The sequence below is a fragment of the Solanum dulcamara genome, chromosome 12 (assembly GCF_947179165.1).
Source record: "Solanum dulcamara chromosome 12, daSolDulc1.2, whole genome shotgun sequence".
NCBI lineage: Eukaryota > Viridiplantae > Streptophyta > Magnoliopsida > Solanales > Solanaceae > Solanum > Solanum dulcamara.
In genome coordinates this window covers 22,641,583-22,657,096 of record NC_077248.1, presented here as the reverse complement: position 1 = coordinate 22,657,096, position 15,514 = coordinate 22,641,583, and the positions used below count along the sequence as shown (strand labels likewise).

The 15,514-nt window shown below is 33.5% G+C and overlaps 2 protein-coding genes across 2 annotated transcripts; both read right to left on the bottom strand.

The window, feature by feature from the left end:
• Positions 1 to 270: 270 nt before the first annotated feature.
• Positions 271 to 1,464, bottom strand: LOC129877123 (ethylene-responsive transcription factor ERF109-like). The gene has a single exon (XM_055952602.1). It carries the CDS (start codon positions 1,394 to 1,396, stop codon positions 680 to 682), a length of 717 nt encoding a protein of 238 aa, XP_055808577.1. The 5' UTR covers positions 1,397 to 1,464; the 3' UTR covers positions 271 to 679.
• A 12,341-nt stretch (positions 1,465 to 13,805) lies between these two features.
• Positions 13,806 to 14,886, bottom strand: LOC129876807 (ethylene-responsive transcription factor ERF109-like). The gene has a single exon (XM_055952301.1). The coding sequence runs from the start codon at positions 14,845 to 14,847 to the stop codon at positions 14,089 to 14,091; it is 759 nt and encodes a 252-aa protein (XP_055808276.1). The 5' UTR covers positions 14,848 to 14,886; the 3' UTR covers positions 13,806 to 14,088.
• Between the last annotated feature and the right edge of the window lie 628 nt (positions 14,887 to 15,514).

Genomic DNA, 15,514 nt, shown 5'->3' with positions numbered 1-15,514 from the left:
TTAAGAAGACCCTCTTTGAAAGGCATTGAGATGTCAACTGATATTATTATGACCTCGCCGGTCCATTTATCTGGTTTCAACAGTTAATTGTGATGGTCTTGTCGAGCCTCGATGTTCCCTTTCCATTATGTTTTAGAGGCTAGCTTGATCGAATAAGATATCGAGGGTCAGTTGCACCTCCCTTTATTTGGGGCGTGACACCCTAATTCATGTGTCGATTAGATATAAAAGAAATAATTAAGGAAACAGTAAATATGATATTGTGTGCCTTTTATTTTAAAGATAATTCCGACTTATTCAGCTCATCCAACTCCTATAAACTAGTCAAACAGATAAACTAGATAATAATAAAGTAAACGTCTGAGTGGCCGTGGATAACTTCTCCTGGTGTGAACATTGTTTGTTGTCAATACAACAAATATTCTCCCAATATTGTAACTTTAATTAATGCACGTTCCTTTTTTTCTTTTTTTGCACGTTCGTTTAATTAAAAAGAATATGCCCCTTGAAGTTGGTAGGCAGGCTGTCATCAAATTCATCAGGTGATTACTCCAGTATGGTGCCTTACTATTTATGATACAGTCTTTATTGGAAAACAAATTTAATTAATACTACCAAAACTAAATGGTCCCGCTATCTTTTAATTTCCTTTTCATTTCTTGTTTTTAATTGAAAATGCTCAGAAGCTATGAGCAATATAGCCATTAGCAGAATCAGAAGATTTTCCATTAAAACTCATTGTCTTCAAGCAATCTTGTGTTTCATTGTCCGATAAAATCAATTGATCCCAGAACTCTTCTTCTGTGTTAATTTCCTGTTGTAACTGCGTGGACTGTTGTTGTTGTTGTTGCACTTGCAGGGTTGAAGAAGTATTAATCGTTTGTTGAATCGATGTATAATCTGCAAATGAGAAATTAAGCTTAGCTCTTGGACCTCTAAATTCAATAGCTGTTCTGTCATAAGCTCTGGCTGCATCCTCTGGTGTAGTAAATGTTCCAAGCCATACTCTAGCAGCTCTTCTTGGATCTCTAATTTCTGCAGCCCATTTTCCCCATGGTCTCTGTCTCACTCCTCTGTAATTCTTCTTCTTCTTCTTCTTCGCCACAATATTTAATGTCTTGTTATTGCCACCAGCAGCAGCAGCTGGAGTTCCAAAATAGTTGCAGCCTAAACACCCTTTTATTTTGCAGAATTGACAAGGCTCTGGCTCTGCTGGAAGACGAAACAAAGGCGGGTCAATAGAATGGGAGATACTCGTAGAAGGTGATGAAATTATGGCACTGGCACTGGCATTCATGACAGGAGAAGTATGAGTACTGCCTGTAATCACTTTTTTTAAAGCAGAAACCATGATTGAAAACTCTTGTTCGTCACTGAATTTAGTTGACCTCTGCATCGTTGAAATTTGAAAAAAGCTGTGAAAATTTTGGTCTTTGGTGTTCAGATTATCGATTTTCTGATTTTTCAAAGTTATTTGCTTTTATATACAAGGGGAATGAAAATCAGTACACTTTTTGTACACGGGTTTGATTTTAGCTTAGCTGACATGTTCAAATTTAGTTAATTGATTGGGAAAAGACCTAAATTCTCTTTTGAACTTGTATCGAAAAGTTAGTACATACTATAATTATTTGGGCAATCTATTACACATCTATATTACTTAAAAGTGTATTTATTTACCCCTTCCTACACCCAATCTCAAGCACGTTTCAGTCACAATTTTTCAGCGCGTCAATACCTTTACAAACTCGATTTTTTATTTTTTTTAATTAAAATGATCCCTTTTTTTTGCATCTAAAGCCAACCTCTCAATTTTCAAATCTGATAATTCAAGAAAAATTTCAACCTCTAAATTCCCAAATTTGATAACCTAAGAAAAACTCAACCTCTAAATTTCAAGATTTGTTGTCCATGTCTCCCACTCCTTCACAAACTCTTCCACCACCACCACTGCTCCGTCGTCCTCATCCGCTGCAGCAGCCTTTTTGGTATTCTTCCATTTAGGTTTCAACATAATCTTGAAAGAAATGTTCACCTAGTTTCTTGCCTTTTTATGCAGAGATGAACTCTTTATTAAAATGGTCATCCAATGGTAATTTCTTGAAAATTAATATTATAGCCCATCCACCTTATCCAAAATTTCACTCGAAAAAAACTGAAGAATTAATTGTTCATCAAAGCTTAAATTTGCGAGAAAGCTGTACAATCAATGAAAAGAGCAATTGGATACCCTTTTACTCTATTCCAGGTACAAGTCAAGTTGAATTTATAAAATAAAAAAAAATCAAACCCGCTTTTCATAACAAAAAAAAGATTTGAAGCTCCAAATTGAAATTCAAGCTCAGTTATTTTTAAGGAGAATCAAATATAACTTTTTATTCCTTTCTCTCTTATGTATGCAAGAGGAAGTGGAAAGATTTGAAACTTTGAATTAGATCAAGAAGAAGCAATGTGAGTGAATTTGAGAAAGATGAAGAAGTTGGTGATTTTATTAATGCTAACACGTGACATTGGGGGTTCATGATTTAATACATGACATTATTGTGGGGCGAGTGGACATAATATATGGGGTTAGTGTAGGAAAGAGTAGATAAATACACATTTGAATTATATAGATGTGTAATAGATATGTAATAGGTCGTCCCAGTAGCTAAAGTGTGTAATCAGTACAATTTTGAGGGGAATTGATCCTTTTTTCCTTAATTGATTTTGTGAGCACGTGGGATTTTGGATGTGTGGATGATGGGTCGGGTTTTCGGGTAATAACTGATGACATGGCAGAAAAGAGAGTGTTCACACGGTGATTGTCACTTTCGTTAGACAGCTTTTGCCTTTTTGGCCAAAGGACGGTTATAAGAGGAATGACATAATGGAGAGGGGTAATGTTGGAATTTACGGGAGACCATCAAAGAAGACGCTTCGAAGCAAAGACTAGAGGACCAAACTATATATAATACCTCGTTATCAACTTTTGTTTTTCATATTCCTTTTTATCAAATTTTATTATTTCCTCCTTTATTTTTTATTTATTCACAATATTAAAAAATAAATAATTACTTTTATTTATTTAGTTTTGAAAAATTAAAAAAATATCTTATTATTTTATATCTATTTTATTTTTATTATTAAATATTATTTATTTCATAACATTTAGATGACTTATAATTAATAGAAGTGATCAATAATAATATTTTTGTATTTATTGCTTCATAAGGGATGCATCAAGTTAAATATGAACAAATAAAGATGAACGGATAGACTAATATAATACTAGTATTGGTATGAATAAACACAACATTAGTTGAAAAAAATATCATCTTTCTTTTAATTTGTTTGTGTTGTTTTTTGTTTTAGTTCATTTTGAAAAAAATGTCTTTTTTAACAATATGATTATGATTTTAAATCAATTAACACAATATTAGATGACAAAAAAATACCATCTTTCTTTTAACGGAAAAAGATCAAAAATATTCAGAAAACTATGTGAAATGAACAAAAATGTCCTTCGTTTATATCTTGGTGCAAAAATATCCTTGTCGTCAATACTTTGATCCAAAAATATTGTTATCATTGATAGTTTAGATCGAAAATATCCCTACTATTATTAGATAGGTCAAAAATACCCTTTTTGAATAAATATTATTATTGTTACTTATTATTTTAAAATAAATCTTTTTCTGAATAAAACCATTACTTTTAAAGAACTATGTTCTTGTTTTATTCTGTTAAACCCACTTTAACTAACAAAAATGTAGGAAATAATTTTTTTTTCTTCTTAACTCATTTTATCAATTAAAATATAATAATTTCATGTACCCTTTTAACAGATAATATTGTTATATATATAAGATCATAGTACATCCATCATTAATTTTTATTTAGATAACGATAAAACATAATTATAATAAAATAAGAAATAATTTTATATTTTAATTTTTTTTGAATTGAAACAGGATAAATATTTGCAAATAAAAAATATTATTAGAAAAAGAATGTGTTCAAAAGGAAAATAAATAATATATATTTATTTGAAAAAATACATTTTTGACTCATTAAATAACAATAAGGGCATTTTTGGACCAAAATATTGATAGCAAAAATATTTTTGGATCAAACTATAAACTGATGGCAATTTTGTTCACTTCACATATTTTAAGGGTATTTTTGACCTTTTACCTTTCTTTTAATTTGTTTGTCTTGTTTTCTTTTTTAGTTTGTTTAAAAAGAATATCGATTTTTAACAATATATATGTGTAAGCATTAAAATTTTATTGAATTTAAATCCATAAATTAAATTGGACTATATTAAATTCAAGAAAATAATCCAAATGATGTGGCAATTTCAGTCAAATTAAATGAGTTACTAAAAACACACCACGTGTCAAAGTTATGTGGCAATCTAAGTCAAATTAAAGGAGTCACTATAATTATACCAAGTGTCAAAATTATATGACAATCCAAGTCAAATTAAATGAGCCATTAGAATTATGTCATGTGCCAAAATTATGTGGAAATCCAAGTCAAATTAAATAAGCCACTAAAATTATGCCATGTGTCGAAGTTATGTGGCAATTCAAGTCAAATTAAATGAGCCACTAGAATAATGTCACATGATTATGTGGCATATTCTGACCAATCAAATTAAAGTTTTTCACCAAAAGAATCTGATTGGTCAGTTCAAACCGACCAATCAAATCACACCAGCATACTACTCCCTATAACTATAAATAGATGTCCCCATTATTCTCAGAAGGTTTTTTTTGGAAGAACAAGAAACAAGAAGAGAGCTTGTGGATCAAAAGCCGCAAATTCTCTACAAAGCTACAAAGTTTAAGTAATCAAATTCAAATTCAAGTTCAAGATCAAGAATGAAGGCAAATATCAAAAAGTTCGAGATCAAGTTACTTGTTCATATTTATTATTCGTCATAACCGTACAAGTGTTCATGACGAATAATTCAAATTCAAATTTGAAGACGAAGATTCAAGATCAAGTTATTCAAGCCCTTAACTCAAAATCAAATTCAAGTTCAACATATTCCATATTATTTGAAGAATCAGAGGATTATCATAGAGATTGTAATACACACTATATTTTGAAATCAAATATTACACTTTGTTACTCTAATTTTTCGGTCTTGATTATTTATTTTTCTCGGCTCGAAAATTTGTTTTTTACAAATTTTGGCACGCCTAGTGGGACAATCTCTACCTCTCATATCTTTACATCAATCATCAAACTTCAAGAATACTTAAATGGCATCTAAGAAGTTTGACTTCAGGACTATTGTTGCTAAGGCTACTGATTCCAAGTTTTTCTCTGTGGTGAAGAACATACTAGATGCTACTATGGGAAGTTTGGGACCCATCACTAGGAACAAAGCAAACTTGCTAGGACAATAAGCAATTCAAGTGTCGTTCGCATCAGTTCATATTTTCGATCTTCCATCTTCAAAGGGGGCAAGATTCTTTCCGAATGAATTGGAAGAAGGAGAGAATATAGCTGATATTGTTGAAAAGACATTGGCTCGATTAGTCCTTTTAACACAAGAAATTGTACTATTCAAGATGAAGATGATGTCTTGATCACTAGATCTGCCTCAGTCACTCCACATAACTTATTTCAAATAAATTTCAGTTTGAGAGAAAATCCGTGCTTTACTCCATCATCCATAACGACCATCTAAGCGATGATGACTAACACTTCAACTGTTGAAGAACAACTGGTGAGTTTGACAAAGACAATTGAAGGTCTAACAAAATATGTGCAAGATCAGGATAATCGAATTGTCAAATTGACGGACAAAGTTGGAAATGTTATGGATGGGGACTCAAGTCATGCATACAAGAAAAGGGAGATTCAGTTACAAAGCAAATAAATGTGGGTGATAAGCTGCAAATATTTGCTGATGGAGGAATTTCCATTCATCAACTGAAGAACTTTATTATGGGAACTATCAAAGATATGTATGACGTATCTTCAAAGTCATCATTTACGTATGCAAAGCCATACACTTCAAGAATCGATGTTTTGAAGATGCCTGCAGGTTATCAACCTCCAAAATTTCAACAATTTGACAGAAAGGAAAATCCAAAGCAACACATTATCCATTTTGTTGAAACTTGCAATAATTCTGAAACATATGGAGATTATCCGGTCAAACAATTTGTGCGCTCCTTACAAGGAAATGCCTTTGATTGGTATACGGATCTCGAGGATGGCTCTATTGATAGTTGAAAACAACTTGAGCATGAATTTCTCAATCGTTTCTATAGCACAAGGTGCACTGTGAGCATGGTTGAACTCACAAATACACATCAATTAAAAGATGAACATGTCATCGAGTTCATCAACCGATGGAGAAATGCAAGCCTCAATTGTAAGGATAGGCTTAGTGAAACTTTCGGAATAGAAATATGTATTCAAGGAATGCGTTGGGGACTTCGTTATATCCTACAGGGTATTAAACCCAAATTATTTGAGGAACTAGCCACACGTTCTCATGATATGGAGTTGAACATTTCTGCAAGCGGAATTGAAGGACCACTTATTTATGAGCCTCGCAAGGGAAAAGACAAAATAAAGGTAAAGAAAAGAGGAAATCGGCACCTAAATTTGGAAATAAGGAGTCGATGAATGTTAATGCCGTACCTTTAAAAATGGCTACAAGTCTAAGAAAGAATCAAAGGGTGAATACCACGACTTTTCAGAATAACATTGGTAGAAAGCTGACTTTGAAGGAAATGCAGGCAAAAGAGTATCCATTCTTGGACTCAGATGTTCCAGCAATTTTTGAAGAGCTTCTGGCATTAAAACTCTTTGAGCTACCTGAAATGAAGCATCTAGATGAGGCTGGGAGGAATAATGATCCAAATTGCTGCAAATATCATCATTTGATGGGCCATCCTATTGAAAAGTATTTTATCTTTAAGAAAAAGATCATGGACTTGGCCCGTGAAGGAAAGATATTGCTTGAAGGCGAGAAGAAGAGTTCAAATCAGGTCTCTATCACTTTTGGTTCACTCGATCCCATAGTTCTTTGCAACTTTATCGAAATACATGATAGTGGTGATGTCCTAGCTACATCACCACCAAAAATAATTAAATTTGGTGACTTCAAATCGATAGAAGTTAACACATCGTTGCTCATTCCTTTGATGAATGAAGTAATAGGGGAAGATAAACGTCTAGAGGAAAATTAATTTTGCGGTGCTTATACTGATGATGAAGGATGGATTTTAGTAACACAATGAAGACGTTGTAAAAAAAGCTTGCAAAGAGAGCCAAGTAAGCAAGTGATAAGAGCAAAGATGAAGAAACTACCTAAAACTCAAAGGGTAAAGAAGAATATGAAGAAGTCAAGAGTTGGGGGGGAATTACTATCAAAAGCAACGTTCTCCGGTGACATTCGAGGAATTCTTGCCAAGTTGGTTCCGTGAAAAAATTTCTCATTGTGACACCAAGGCCTCATGTTGTAACATTGATAAAGAAGAGACAACGGGAGAAAACTCATTGTCATCATTACTTCCATCACATGAAGGCCCTATCAAGTCTTAGTCTGAAGAAGTGGATACTTGTGATGCAAAGTTTACATTCATTAATGATGATCTTTTATTGGGTGAAGTGTTGCATAATCATCATTTATATATGATAGGTTTTGTGCGTGGACATAAAGTAAATAGGATCATGATGGATGATGGATCTAGGGTCATTATTCTCCCTATTCGCATTGTGAAGGAACTTGAAATTCTGCTAAATGAACTATCTGAAAGTCGTCTGATGATTCAGGAATTTAACCAAGGGGGGCAGAGAGCCATTGGCGCTGTCAAATTAGATATAACGATAGGAGATATGCATTCGAGTGCATGGCCATAGAGACATGAGAACAAAGTAGTACCGTCCACCTACCATCAATGTTTCAAATACTTTGAAGATGGGGTTCAAAAGAAGGTAGTTGCTGATGATGAACCTTTCACCAAGACAGAAGCGCACTTTGCTGATGCAAAATTCTACTTAAAGAATCATGTCTCAAAAGAAGTCAAAGTTGATAACGCAATACCAATCAAAAAGGCTGATATCATAAAAAAGATTGATGTAGCACCTGATAATGCGAGGGTCATGATTGAAAAGAATAAAACGCTTTCAGATATGAGTAAAGTACCTAAGACAAGTGAGGCATCTTCAAGTAAGAGAGCGATTCCTATTTTTCACTATGTCCCAAAGACAAACAAGGTCAAGATCCCACCCTCTGAGTTGCAGAGTAGAAGGTTGACATTTCCTATCAAGAAAATTAATGCAATCAAATCACCTTCAAAAATGATAGAAGGATTTGTCAGACCATTAAATCATGATTCATATGAATCACTTCCTAAAAAGCGTACAAATAAGGGTTTTGACCCAAATGCATATAAGTTGTTGGTGAAAGTAGGGTACAATCCCAATGAAGCTTTTAAAGTAGGGAAGCTTCCAAATGAAGTTATTAAAAAGGCAAATCATGGCCTAAATCCAACTCAAAGAATGGTGATAGAGAGAGGGTATGTTGTCAAGCAATCGCGCAAAGGCTTGAGTTACAAACAACCGTCACCAGTTTGAATCTCTATAAAAAGGATGAGCATGAACTACATTACCCCTTTGGAAGAACCTATGATGTTCAACAAGAAGCTTTATGTGTTTGATCGACTGAATGGCATGACTCCTAATGTTTCTGCATTTGATCGGCTTATCGAATCAACTCCAAAAACTTCAGTGTTACGACGAATATATTACGACGAATTGATGGGGCAAATAGCACATCATGTAGGAGCAGAGTTCGACCACAACACATTTTAAGTTTGCAGGTACCAATCCCTTTAACCTCCTCTCGAGAATTATTTCCTACATACACCCATAACCTCCTCTCGAGAATTATTTCCTACATACACCCATTTGGATCCTCGTGGGATTCGTCGATAATCTACGAAAGTATCTCTTTCAGTTGCTATATGTTCGGTGGCTTCCGAGTCTACAATCCACATAGAAAGTGACTTAGTTTAAAAAATAGAATAAGAAACATTTACATCACTATATAAATTGTTCATAAGGTCATGTACCTTTTTAGGCTCAGGACAATTATGAGCAAAGTGTTCCTTGTTCTAACAGTTATAGCACTTAAGCTTAGCCAAACTCCTATACATCTTTGGAACAAAAATATTTTTCTCTTCTTGTTGATTAACTTTAGGGTTATATAAGACGTTCACATGTTGGAGGGTATTACCATTTTCAAGAAGTGTCATAGACACAATTAGAGCTTCACAAGTTTCATGTTCTTTTAGAACATAATTGATTTTCATGTTCTATATTTCACAGTTATTACTGTTAATCTTATCACCTTTTTTAAGCTTGGAAATAATATTTTTTACAGCAGTTGACATACAGATTAAACAAGTATAAAGTAACGTGAGACAACTATATATAAATTATAGTCTAAATTCATATACATAATTGTTCCTAACATAATTAACTATGTCAATATTTATTTCACATTAGGTTCAAATTCGAAAGTTGACTAAGTTCTCAATCATCATCCAAATTCTAATGTCGTAAATCTAACACAATCAATCATCTAAGAACCACTTTTCTTAAATTACATGATTCAAGACTAATTATGCATAATTCTATAATAAATATAAAAAATTCAATTAAAAATGTAATTGCCTAAATAATATAAATTTAAATTCATACAACTACAAATACATACAAATAATATTCACATTATCACTGTAATATTTTTTTGTGAACAAGAATATATAAAATAAAATCTATACACAAGTCCATAAGCAATTTATATCTTATAGGCAACCAATGAGAATGACACAGTCTTCTTTACAATCAAGTCTATGAATTTATCCATAAAATGTCAGACCAATGATTTGTAAGATCTCGACTTTTTAAGATGTAACTTATCCCAAGATTTCTCAAATAATGTTTTTTGAAAAACATCAAGCAATGCAGACCGTAAAGCCATATATTTCTTCTCCATGGTTAATAAACTCTCATTCCACACAACTTCTAGAATTAACTCCTTAGTTCTTGTTATGTGTTTCACAAATCTTGTGAGATCATCATCTTGAACATTGAATTTTGGCTAAGATTAATCAAATTGTCAATCAAAATTTTTACTCTTATCCTTCTGTTGTTTTGTGAAAACTTGTCTGTGTGTCCTTATCATTACCATGATTTTCTGAAAAATGATTAGGACTAACCACATAAAGAAAAAATTATACAACAATTTATATAAAAAAAGTCTTGTATGAGATTTAATAAGAAAACTCGATTACGGTCTACTCGTAAAGTTTATGGTGGTCGAATGCCTATAAATTAAATAAAATCTGCTAAATTTTAAGAAACTGCAGCAGTCCTTTTTTAAAGCAATTGTTGCAAAAATTTGGGGATGCACGCTACTGTCACAAAGATTGGGTAGAAAACTACACAAATAAATTTTCTAACAAGATGTGTCTAACACACAGACAAACAAAAAAACACTTGAACTATCTAAACCCCAAACATGCCATATGAACAACCATATACTTCTCTTCCCTTTTTTCCGTCTGTTATTGTCTTACAGACAAACAAACAAAAAAGCTCAACAAACTTTAAAAAAGGATCTAGTCCCTTCCAAGAACGGAGTGGAAAACTTATTTTCAAAAAAAACATGGCATCTTCTGTTAAAAACCTTTTCCAAATAGTTTTTTAATAAAAACATCACTTGTAGTTTCCTTGCCAGATCAAAAAAAAAAAAATTAACCTCTGTGATTGTTCAAAAAATCAGGGATCTTCTGTTTTTGGTTTAAAATTAACAAGATGCGATAGTGTCAACAATGGAACATATGATTACGAACAAATAAAATGCAGGCTCTGATGCTAATGAAGAATCTAATCAAACACTTAGTTTGTAGAATTATTGAATTCGTTTCACTAGTTAAAAAATGCAATCACACACAAAAACGAATTATACCATATAAAGCCACAGTCTAAAATCGTACTTTGTTACAGATTTGTTTCAACACTTTCGGAGAAGAAATCTTCATTAGAATCTTCACAGGAGCCTTTTAGGAATTGAAAAGGGAAGAAAAAAGAAGGAAGAAGCGTTTCTTTTTTTTTTCCTGAGAAAAAGATGTGTTGTTTCTCCGAAGAGAAACTTTTTATAAATTTAAAGGGACATAACTTTTCAATTAGTTGTGTCTCTTCCTTTTAATTAATAAATAAATATATAATAATTATATATTTGTTATTTATTAATATGAATCCGAATTGACCCATATGAGTGACCCTATCCAATTTCCTTCAAGATCTAAATAGCCATAATCCCTATGGAGTAATAAGCTGCATGATTCCCAATAAGTTTCAAGATTTTCTATTATAATTCAGGTTTTAATGCATCAACAAACCATGAGACCTAATTAGCGAACTTGATGAAGTTGTGTTCATGGTATGTCTAGAAGCTATGTGACAGGAGGAACTACTCGACATGGGGAATGTATGAAGGACCTGGTAGCAGAAACATGAATTACAGGTTTGCATGATTTGTCATCATCAAAAAATGGAAAAAATATTATATTCGGATTTTGATGTACTAACAAATCATGAGACTCGGTAGACGGACTTGGTCCCATAAACAAGGCGAGTCACAGACAGTCTGGAGACCAGTTGTAAAGCCGCTAAAGCTGATGTGGATGGTGGCACTGCAACAGAGGCACTGCAACAATAGATACCCCGACTAATGGCGTGGCTCCAAGGTTTTTTGTCTCTCTTATGAAGAGAACATTATGACAAAACACACCAAACTTTTATAAATCAAACATATACACAAAGCAAAATTCATCTTCAAATATGAACATTGCTCATACTCAACAACGACCAGATCCAGCATTGCAGCATCTTCATTTGGATTTTGAGTTTTGTATCTTTGGTGCTAAATATTGTAAGATCAGTTCCTACACTATAAAGGAACATTGATCAGTTTGTTTGTCATTTTAACTTCATTGCTAGAGTTAACTCTGAAATAGTTAGAAAAGTCAATATTAACCTAGGAGTGATTGTGTAGTGGACAATACATGTATTGCTTAGTTTTCGAGTCATTGCTAGAGTTAGCCTTGATCGGAATGTTCAAAGTCTAAGAGTTAGTTGGGGTAGTGGGCAATAGAAATATTGCTTAGGCTCAAAGTCTTGTGATAGAATTGTTGTAAGCCAAGGGATGGAGAGGGTTAGTATCTAGTTACAACAAGTTGTAATAGATAACTTTACTCTTGCACCTTAGTGAAAGTTGATTGCTAAACTCTGTGGGACTAGTTGTGATTTTTCTCCATTGAGTAAGAAAATTTTCACGTAATTTTTTTTTGTGCCCTTTACGTGCATTATCTGTCCTTACGTACATATGCTGTTACATATCATTCCCAGTAATTTGCAATGCATAAATCGGTTTTCCAACCCTCAGGCTGCGTTAGGGAATAATGGTACGAGCTAAATTTTAAACTACTAAACTAATTTCAAGATCAGTATGCTCTTACCTATCATATCAGAAGAAACTAGTATTAGTTATAGTCATAGTGATCCTCCTATTCAACTACTTCGACCATTTCCGAGCACCTCATATCTTTTTCGGGAAGGTGGAATTGAATTATTACCGGGGCGAGATCTGTTTCAATCGATTGTTACATAATCGTCAACGAACTTAGTGTTAGAATCCAGTATCTAAATTCATTAAGAAATAACATCGATTTTGGTAAAACAAATTTATCTTACAAAGAGCAGGATGAGAAAACCAGAAATCTCTGTCCCAACCTAGAATTCCTGGATTAGCTGTTACGCTCTCCCCAAACCAACCACATGTCTGAATCCTTGTGACAATAGGCCTTGTGTATCTCCTCTGTAGACAGTACAAAATACCTCACAAGTAATAAATACACAGAAAAACTCATACACATAGATTTACAATAACAGGGCATAATTACAAGACCAACACAACCACAATTACGTGATAAAAATAAAGAATACAAGATGCAATTCTCTTTGAAATTTGCGGATCAAACAAATATCTAAATTCAAATAAATAAATAAAATATAGTTCGAAAGAAAATCCTACAAATCTTATAATCTCCTTCTATTCTACTGATACCACCATCAATTCAATAGTTATTTGCAACCGTTAACAAATAAGGCTCAATTTAGTTAAGAGACGAAAGAATCGAAGAATTAGATCTTCCTCCATTAGAAATTATCAAGATGGAGAGAAACCCCAAATCAAAACTCAAAAATTATAACCCAAAAAGAAAAAGATTTAACATAAATCTAAAAGCAATATGGTATAATCCTTTGACAAAGAACTATACTTGGTAGAAGAACACCACCACATAGAAGAAGCATATGAGTTGAAGAGTGAGAGATAGAGATATTAATAGTCTTTTTAGGCTAAATCTAAAGCACCGTTGTATGTGGTGTATTTAGATCCGCGCCAGGGGTCTAATTTATTGACAATGCAGTAATGACTCATTATTAAGAATTGCTTAAAGACTAAAATATCCTTAAATGACTTCTAGTAGCCATGTTGAAACCATGACTGATATTTTATATTAGATAATTTCAAGTAATTCAACTCATCCAAATCCTAAAAACTAGTAAAATTGATAAACTAGTATAATAAAGTAATGTTGAATGGCAGAGGATAACCTTGTTACTTCTCTTGGTGAGAACATTGTTTGTCAATACATCAAATATACTCCCAATATTTAACTTTAATTTATGCACGTGCCATTAATTAAAAAAAGATATACTCGTTGAAGTTGGTAGGCAAGCTGCCATCAAAATCATCAGGTGATTTCTGGCGTCATTTTCTCAGGCCCCCATATGTAATATTCTCCGTACAGAATTCCAGTACGGTGTCTAATTATTTATGATACAATCAATCTTAATTAAAGAACAAAAATATAAGACCTAAATTTGGAAAACAAATGTAATTTGATACTACCAAAACTATCAGCTATAAATTTCTTTCTTTTTGTCCTAAATTATCTTTCTATTTCCTTTTCAATTCTTGTTTTTAATTGAAAGTGATCAGAAGCTATGAGCAATATAGCCATTAGCAGAATCAGAAGGTTCTCCATTAAAACTCATTGTCTTCAAGCAATCTTGAATTTCATTGTCCGATAAAATCAATTGATCCCAGAACTCTTCTTCTGTGTTAATTTCCTGTTGTAACTGCGTGGACTGTTGTTGTTGTTGCACTTGCAGGGTTGAAGAAGTATTATTCGTTTGTTGAATCGATGTATAATCTGCAAATGAGAAATTAAGCTTAGCTCTTGGACCTCTAAATTCAATAGCTGCTCTGTCATAAGCTCTGGCTGCATCCTCTGGTGTAGTAAATGTTCCAAGCCATACTCTAGCAGCTCTTCTTGGATCTCTAATTTCTGCAGCCCATTTTCCCCATGGTCTCTGTCTCACTCCTCTGTAATTCTTCTTCTTCTTGTTCTTCTTCGCAATAATATTTAATGTCTTGTTATTGCCACCAGCAGCATCAGCTGGAGTTCCAAAATAGTTGCAGCCTAAACACCCTTTTATTTTGCAGAATTGACAAGGCTCTGGTTCTGCTGGAAGACGAAACAGGGGCGGTTCAATAGAATGGGAGATACTCGTAGAAGGTGATGAAATTATGGCACTGGCATCCATGACAGGAGAAGTATGAGTACTGCCTGTAATCACATTTTTTAAAGCAGCAACCATGATTGAAAACTCTTGTTCGTCACTGAATCTAGGCGGTTTGTTCATTGAAGCTGTTTGTTCTTGATTAGTTCTCTTAGTTGACCTCTGCATCATTGAAATTTGAAAAAAGCTGAGAAAACTTTGGTCGTTGGTGTTCAGATGGTTTCTGATTTTTCTAATTTATTAGCTTTTATATACTCGGGGGAATAGGATGAGAATAAAGATCAATACACTTTTTGTACACGGATTTGATTTTAGCTTAGCTGGCATGTTCAAATTAAATTAATTGATTCTGTGGGCACGTGGGATTTTGGATAGTGAAATTGACGAATACAAATCGGGTTGTCGGGTAACAGTTGATGACATGGCAGAAACGGGAGTGTTCACACGGTGATTGTCGCTTTCGTTAGACAGCTTTAGCCTTTTCGGGCAAAGGACGGTTATAAGAGGAATGACGTAATGTCTTACCCAACAAAGGAGAAGGGTAATTTTGGAATCTTATGTGGGACATCAGAGAAGACTGGGGACAGTTTGGCAGTCAAATAGATCATCCTGCCGCTTCGAAGCCAAGAGGACCAAAATTATATACTATTTTCCTCCTTTAAAAAGGAATGGTGACTCTCTTCTTTTTTTAGTAACACATTCCCAGAGCAGCAAACAAAGAGAGAAATGGCCAAGGATAGGCGGCTAATACTAAAATAATAAATGACGTAGTCGTCGTCTGACCAATCAGGTCAATCCTTCTGTCAAGGTGAGAGCTCTCTTGCAGCTTTAGCAAGCT